An 8,177-nucleotide genomic window follows, 5' to 3' on the forward strand; every position below is an offset into this window, starting at 1 on the left:
GCTTCCCGGCACCCAGTGTGGACAGAACTCTGCCAGAGAGGTACAGGGCACCTGGCCTCATGCACGGGCAGATGTCATGTGGCTCCAGAGTTTGGCTCTGAAACCAGGTCCTCAGCTCTTGCCTAGGGGTGCTACACCATTAGGGCACCAGACACTCAGCCATCCTGCTGCAGGCTCAGGAGTGCTCTGGGCTTCATTCACTCAGATGCATCTAGCTCCTCATCGGCAAGGTCTGGACATAGTCTACGAGTTCTTGGAAGTCCTCCTCGGGGAAGTCTGAGCTCTGGAGATACTGGAGAGTGTCAGGTGACAACATTAGTTCTGACAAGAGCTCGGAGACTGTAGGGTCTTGCAGCTCGTCTGGGTCTTGGGGCTTGGCTGGGGCTGGGGCTGGGGTGGCAGCATCCTGGGTCCCCTGCTGGCTGTGGCACCTGGGCTGTCCCAAGGCCTGGTCGTGGTCACAGAAGGTGGAGAAGGTGGGCTCCTCTGCTGGGAAAGCACTGGAAGGGCCGGGTGCAGGGACCTGGAAAGCTTCAGATACCGGGAGCATGGGGGTCGCATCTGTAGGGGCCTGCACTGGAGCAGGATACTGGCCTGGGCCAGAGCTGGAGCTGGGGCCAGAGCCGGAGGCCTGCCCAGAAGCAGGTTGCTCCTGGGGGCCTCGGGCCCCAGGCTGTTGCTGTCTTCCACGCTGTTTCCGCCGGGACTTGGCCCTCCGGTTCTTAAACCACACCTGTAGAAACATGGAGCAGGAAGGAGTTGTCAAAGGGAGGCACCTGGGAGAAGGCCAAAGTCCTTCGCGCTAGCCTTGCATGCACCCAGGGCTCTTGGGTAGACCCAAATCCAGCCCCAAGACCCTGGCCAGCCCCAAGTCCTTGTGCAGCTCAGGCCACCAATGCGGTTGGGGTCCTTGTGTAGGGGCCACAGACCTTGACCTTCTCCTTGGACACCTTCAGGTTTTTAGCCAGCTCCCTCCTCTGGTTCAAGGACGGGTACATCTCCTTGGCGAACATGTCCTCCAGCTGGCGCTTCTGCTCTGGGGTGTACGCTGTGCGCTGCTGCCGCAATTTTTGGGGCTCTGGGGGGCCTCGGGAGGCCGGGGGCTCTGGAGGGCTTGGGATGCCTGAAGGCCTTGGGGGATTTGTGAAGGGTGGGGTGACTGGGAATCCTGGGGCAGAGAAAGGGGACGGAGGAAAGACGGGCCTTTGGAGACCTAAGGGGTATGAGAAGGCTGGGGGTGCTGGGGGAACTAGGGGACATGGAGGGATAAGGGGGACGCCAGGGAATGAGTAATTACAGGAACCTGGGTTACTTGGGGGAACTGAGTAAGCCTGGGGAAATTGGAGGCACGATGGCATTGGAGGAACTGGAAGATTCCGGCCTGCTGGGGTTTTTGTGAATCCTGAGAGAGGGAGAGGAACAAGAGAATCAGGTAACTGTCCACACACTGTCCCCACGGTCTTCAGGCTCCGTTCCTGTCCAGGCTCCAGGGAGACTTAGGTAGCCCAGGCCTGCAGGAGACAGCCCAGGGCAGAGGACTGAGGGTGAGCCCGACCCGCCCAGCCCAATCGCACGTCTCCACCTCCCACCCACACCCTGCACCCACGGGTATCCATGGCCACATCTTGGCAGTGGGGTTGAACCCCGTTCCCACACAGCTGCCGAACTTTCAGCCCAGAGTGGCCTAAGGGTTTCTGTCTCCCCCAACTTAGCCCTCAGCAGCCTGCTCAGCCCAGGGACTCCTGCAAGGACTGTACGGAAACCCTGACGCTGCAGGAGCCACCGTGGGATCTGGGGCTTTCTTCAAATGCTGTGCAGCTTGGCATCCTAGGGTCACAAACCCAGGGCAATCTTCAGCCCTAGCTCGGGGATGTCACCTCTGCACTAGGCCTGGAGCCTGGGCATGGGGCCCCAGCCCTTACTCACTCTGAAAGTCATTCGGCTGTTGCATCCTGGCCTCTTCCTTGCTCCTCTAACTGGGATCCTTTGCAGGACCTGAGTTTAAATCCCCAATCCTGCTCTGCCCACACCACCCGACCCTCCCTCTATACCCACCCTGCCCCACCTTCTCCGCCTAGATGCTCTGCCCCCCTTTGTGAGCAGCTACTGAGGCCCAGGTGTGAGCTTGGGGCAGGATGCAGCCTTGGTCCCTCTCAGAGGTGCAGTCCAAAAAGATGTCACCAGGGGTCCTCTTGTGAGTACAAGAAATGCACCCCACACCCATGGGGCCTCACCAGCTTACCAAAGAACGGTACCCATATTCTCCATTGCTGGGGTCTGCTGCTGTCCCCAGGGAAGGCTCTGAACTGGCTTTAGCTTTCAACACAGAGCCTGAGTGTCCCTCTCCTAAGTCTGGCTGCATCTGAAAGCCAAACTGAACTCATTCTCACATGGTCCTTGGCAGGCCTCTGAGGTAAGGGAGCCATCAAGCCTACTCTCTCAGTTACAGGAAACTTTTTATAATCACTTTTATTACAATAAAAGATGAAAGTTAAATAGAAAATGAAATAAGCTGGGCATGGTGTTCCACACCTATAATCCCAACACTCGAGAGGCTGAGGCAGGAGGTTTGCTGTGAGTTGTAGGCCAGCCTGGGCTACATAGCCAGTTCATGACCACCTGTACTACATACGTACTCAGACCCTGCTTCAAGAAGAAAAAAGAAATAGTAACAAAAGGCAACTTAACCATTCCCTAAATCTCTCCACACATGCCTGAATTTTATGCAAGGTCCTTTCAAAATCCCTCTTGTGAACATGGGGTTAAGACCCAAGACAGTAAACTCAGCTCTGCTGAGAACTGCTGTGCCCATCGTGAGTTTTGGCTGAGGTCAGGACAGGGGCATCTCCAAGTCAACACCAAACATCGGCCTAACCTCAAAGATCCTTCCCAGGAAAAGACCTCAAATCCTCCTCCTTCTCCTCCACCTTCCCTAGGCATGCAGCTTCACCATCCCAATAGGCAGAAAATCTCTCTCTCTCTCTCTCTCTCTCTCTCTCTCTCTCTCTCTCTCTCTCTCTCTCTCAAGTGGTGTAACCCAGGCCTGGAACTCTCAGCCTGCCTCCTGCATCAGACTACTACATACTGGGCTACAAGTGGGTACCACCAGGCCTGCTAAAATCTTTCAATTTACACAGAAGAAGAGCACTGTTGTCGTCATATAGACAGTGAATTGGCAGGGCAAGGGCCCTCAGCCTCCCATGGACGCAGTGCAGTGTGACTCTGAGCATATTCAGGAAGGTCCTGAGAAAATTCCCTTCTCTGGCACACTGCTACTGAGACACAAAGCAGCGACTGCACTCCTCCGAGTGAACTCATAATCAAGAGCTGTACTTGCTTTGTTTCATTTTTTTTTATTTTGTTTTGTGTGTTTGCTTATTTTTTTGAGACAGGAGTTGCAAATCCAGGCTGGTCTCAAGCTCATTGTCCTCCTCCTGCCTCAGCCTCCAGAGTGCTTCACCACACCCATGAACCACCACAGCTGGCACTAGCCTGAGTATTCTGTTTCAAAATTGTTAAAATCCCTGGGCATGGTGGGATGTGCCTATAATCCCAGCACTCTGGAGACTGGGGCAAGAGTGTTGCCAAGAGTTCTGGGTAGATAATGAGACCCTGACTAAAAAAAAAAAAAAATCCAAAACACCAAAAGAATTGAAAATCAAAGACAGGAAATCAGGGAATAAAACTGAAAAAGAAAAAAAGTGAGTAATAGCATTTCCAAATGAAATGAAGTCAGGCATGTTGAACCATGCTTGTAATACCAGCACTACACAGGCTGATGCAGGCAGATTACCATGAGTTTGTTGCCTGCTTGAGGTACAAAGTGAGCTGAAGGGCATCCAGAACTGTATATGGGGATACTATCATGAAAAGAAAAAAAAAAAAAAAAATCAAGTGGGACCTCCTTTCTAAAAAACTTTTGCACATCAAAAGATTTCACCAATAAAGTGAAAAGACATCACACACAGCGGGAAAGGGCTTTAGCCAATTGTTGCTCAGACAAAGAACTCCTATGCAGAACATATAAAGACTTGAGAAATTGAGGCGTGCCAAATTCAAAAACAGAATGCAAAATGGGCATCTGGGATGAATATACACTTTTCAGATGAAGAAATGCAAATGGCAAATAAATATATGAAAAAATATTCAACATTGTGCCGGGGAGATGGCTCAGTGGAATAAGCGCTTCCCTGGCAAGCACAAGGGTTTAAATCCAATCCAAAGTTCCACAAAAAAAAAAAAAAAATTCAGCATCATTGGTCATTCAACAGATGAAAATTATTCTTTTTTTCCCCCCCTGTATTTTAGGGACGGGTCTACAGGGTGTTCAGGGGTTCACTACTAGATCAGACTCATAGCGATTCTCCTGTTTACAGCCTCCCAAGTGCTGGGATTACAGGTGTGTGCCACCATGCCCAGTCTCAATTGCTGTCCCAGCATGCCCCGGGGGTGGGGCCAGCATTAAGGCCCAGGGATTGAACTCCCACTCCTTGCGCCTGCTTGCAGGTGCTTTAATCCACTGAGCTATTTGGCCAGCCCTAGAGATGAAAATTAAAACAATGGTGAAATACGTCTTATGCCAGAAAGAATGGCTATCATCAAGAAGTCAACCAAGAACAAATGCTGGAGGGGCTGTGGGCGAAAAGGAACCCTTCTCCACTGTTGCTGAGCGAGCAGACCAGTACAACCATTACAGAAGTCAATATGCAGATTCCTCCAAAACCTAGAATTGGAGGTCCCATTCAAGCCAGCTCTTCACCTACAAGGCATTTTTCCAAAAGAACCGAAATCATCCTACCACACAGATACATGTGCCCCCATGTTTACAGCAGTGCAGTTTGTCACAGCTAAGTTTGGAAACAAATCAAATGCCCATCAACTGTGGAGTAGATAAAAAAGATATGGTATTTTCACACAATGGAGTATTGTTCAGCTATGAAAAAAATCTCAGGCTTTTGTAGAAATGTGGAAGTTAGAGATTGTTGCTAAGTGAAATAAATCAGATGCACATATGCAAACATCATAGTGTCATGCTAGTGTGAGAACTTGAGTGAGAAAATAAAATCTGAACTGTACAATAGATACTGTGAAAGTAAAAGTATCTTTCAATGGGAAGGAGAAACTGGGATGAGGAAAGCAATACAAGAAAAAAGGGAAAAATATCTATTTATGTATATATATGCAGGATAATTTGGATAATTGTACAGCTGATTTCTCTTGGTATCTTGGAAGGATCCATACATACTGAAAATATTTTTTCTTTTTATTGTTATTTTTTTCTTTTTAATTTCTTATACCTTCATTGTTTGTTTTTTGTTTTGTTTTAACTAAGTTTACACATTTATATCTTGTAACTTAAACAACTAATTGGAAGATAACATCATGCGATACAAAAACCACTGTTAAATTCTTATTATTTTGTTTAGTGAAATTTTGTATCATTTCTAATTCTTTTTTTTTTTTACTATTGTATATTCCTTAAAAAATGAAAAGAAAAGAAAAAAAATTAAGGAAACACTTGAGAGTCCATCTCACTTCAGAAAGAATGCCCATCATCAAGAAATCAACAAGTAACAAATGCTGAGAGGCCGGAGAGTTAGGTCAGTGGACTCAGTGCCTGCCTAGGCAAGTGCAGGGACTGGCGGGCTGCAGCCCCACACTCTGCAAGGGCCCCGCCCGTGGACCCACTGAGCCTGCCACCCAGACTGGGCATGGTGGTGCACATTTGTAATCCCAGCACTGGTGAGTCTGAAAGCAGTAGGATCGCTATGAGTCTGATCTGTGTAGTTTGACCTGTACCAAATATATTAAAAAAAATGCTGAAGAGGCTGTGGAGCGAATGAAACCATTCTCCACTGTTGGTAGGAAGGAGTACAGACCAGTACAACGGTTGCAGGAAACATCCAGGACTAAAAGGAAGACTTCATATGGAGGAGTTTTGGAAGGAGGCTGTCTCAGTTACTTTTCATGCATTGATGGAATAAAAAAACTGACACCCCAAATTAAGGAAGGAGAGGTTTATTTAGCTCACAGTTTATGGGGGCTTCAGTCCGTACTCTGCTGGCTACAAGGCAGAGAAGCAAATGGCAGAAGGCAGCATATCATCATGTTGGAAACCAGCAAGAGCAAAAAGGGAAGTGTAGAGGCTGTGGCACCAGAGGCAGGGACAGAGCAGAGAGCATTCCCTTCCTTACATTGCACTAAGGCTATCTGTTCCAGGGTGGGTGTGGCACTCACATCCCTAATCCCAGCATTGGGTCACGAATCATCATGAACTCTAGAAGCCCACCCCAAGGACTGCATGAGGCTTTTGGGGGGACAACTAGACACAAACCATAACAGTGACTTTAATAAAACCCTAGCAAGCTGATAGGCATGAGATCCAATGCATCAGCATAGAGTTAGGTTTCAGTTCAGTTTATTATTTTTATTTTTTTGTGGAACCAGGGATTGAACTCAGGTCCTTGTGCTTGCCATGCAAGAACTTATTCTACTGAGCTGTCTCCCCAGCCCTCGGTTCAGTTTACATTCAGTTTGCAAGTAGGAAATACAAAGTTGATAGATGGTTATTACATGGTTGGTTATATGGTGTCATGGATTGGATTTTTGCAAGGGGAACAATACCATACAGAACAGATATTTTATAAGATAATTTATAGTGGTCACCAGAGGAATAATATAAAAAGAGAGTATAGGAAATCTGCCCACACCCTAAAGACCAAAGAATCCAGCTGAGGGCAGAGACCCCATGATTATGTTCTCAGGAGTCCAGCTGAAGACCTGGAGCCCATAATAAGGCCTTTCAGAATTCCAGCTGGAGGCCTAGAGCCCATGGCAATGTCTCATGTGGCCTGTGTCAAGGTTCTGCACTGGGGAGACCCAAAGGTTACTAGAATGTTTGTGCTAGTGTGATGAAGGATCTGGATAGCAGGATGAAGAGTGTGAGTGGGAGCAAGAAAGCAACACTCAAAGTAAGACCCACAGCCATTCTCAGCAACAGTGAGTCCTGAGCTCCTATTGTGATGAAAGCCAAGTTTCCATCAGGAAAGCCACCTTCTCCTGGAGACTGAGCAGTCACCATTTCCCTCTCCAGGACCGTGAAGCCAGGCTCAAAGTGAGGACCAGAACTCAACCAAGATGATCTGTAGCCATTCTTAGTGACAACAATGTTCTGAGCTCCTTCAACAATGAAAACAGCTGAGTGCATCAGGAAAGCAGGCAAGACAATCTCCAAGGAGCCAACAGCTCCCCATCAGTTCATAACAGCTTCTCACAGCCTCCCAGCAGCCTCTGCTCTTCTCCTCTGGTTCTGCCTCTTATGCCACCAGCAGCAATCCTCAGGTGGGCCTCCCACACCAAGCACCCTGCTGATTCAGTTCAGCTGGGTTTTGTTAGTTGACCATCAGTTGTCAATCCACTGCACCTGGATTACAAACCGCAAGTCATGTTGTCAGGCAGATTTAGACTAAGCAAAAAGGAATTGCTTACCATTAGACAGGAACATTCTGGGATGGAAGGAGTCTTAGCAGAGTGGGTAGAGTTGAATGCATCCTTGATTGGGCTGTCTGTGCTGGGCATAAAGTATAAAGTCTTTAAATTTTTTTTAACAAAAAAAAATTAAGGTTTATTGATAGGAAAAGTTAATGTTTAAGTGTTTGATCAATCTTGCATGCCTATATCTGATAATCTGAGCAACAAATTTGACTATAACAGTACATAATATAACAACCATTGTTAATTTTCCATTCCTGTTTTGAAATTCTGCATCATTTTCATTATGTTATGTTGCTTTTTTCCCCATAGTTTTATTGAGAAACAAATAGCAATGAGACAGTTTCAAATCAAATTAGTAGGACAGTTTCAATAATTAACACATTGCATACTGTCTTCCTAGTGGTTATTTGTTGTACAATATGCAGACATGATATCCTATTTACAAACACTATTAGAACAAATCTCTCTATTCATTGAATTAAGAGAATGTAGCTGTATATCTACCCTAACCATTTTGAATACACAGATACAAAATGGTCTTTCATCTGTATCCCCCTTTTTTGTTTAGTTCCATTATTTAAATATTATAGGTGTGTAAATTCAGCAAAATATTCCAAAATAGTCCAGTAGTCCCTAATAGTAGTGGGTTTTCCACTTGACTGGCAATGTCAGAAGTTGTTGAC

The 8,177-nt window shown here is 47.0% G+C and overlaps 1 protein-coding gene across 1 annotated transcript in view; it reads right to left on the bottom strand.

The window, feature by feature from the left end:
• Window positions 1-211: 211 nt before the first annotated feature.
• The window catches only part of LOC101564195 (homeobox protein prophet of Pit-1-like), a 22,639-nt gene continuing 14,673 nt past the window's right edge, over window positions 212-8,177 (bottom strand). The window contains exons 2-4 of the mRNA XM_012513278.1: window positions 1,313-1,402; window positions 930-1,168; window positions 212-733 (exon numbers count right to left, since the gene is read on the bottom strand). Of these exons, the coding sequence (XP_012368732.1) occupies window positions 212-733; window positions 930-1,168; window positions 1,313-1,402 (851 nt within the window). The remainder of the gene's footprint in view (window positions 734-929; window positions 1,169-1,312; window positions 1,403-8,177) is intronic.

The sequence above is a fragment of the Octodon degus genome, unplaced genomic scaffold (genome assembly GCF_000260255.1).
Source record: "Octodon degus isolate 3935 unplaced genomic scaffold, OctDeg1.0 scaffold00404, whole genome shotgun sequence".
NCBI classification, from domain to species: Eukaryota; Metazoa; Chordata; class Mammalia; order Rodentia; family Octodontidae; genus Octodon; species Octodon degus.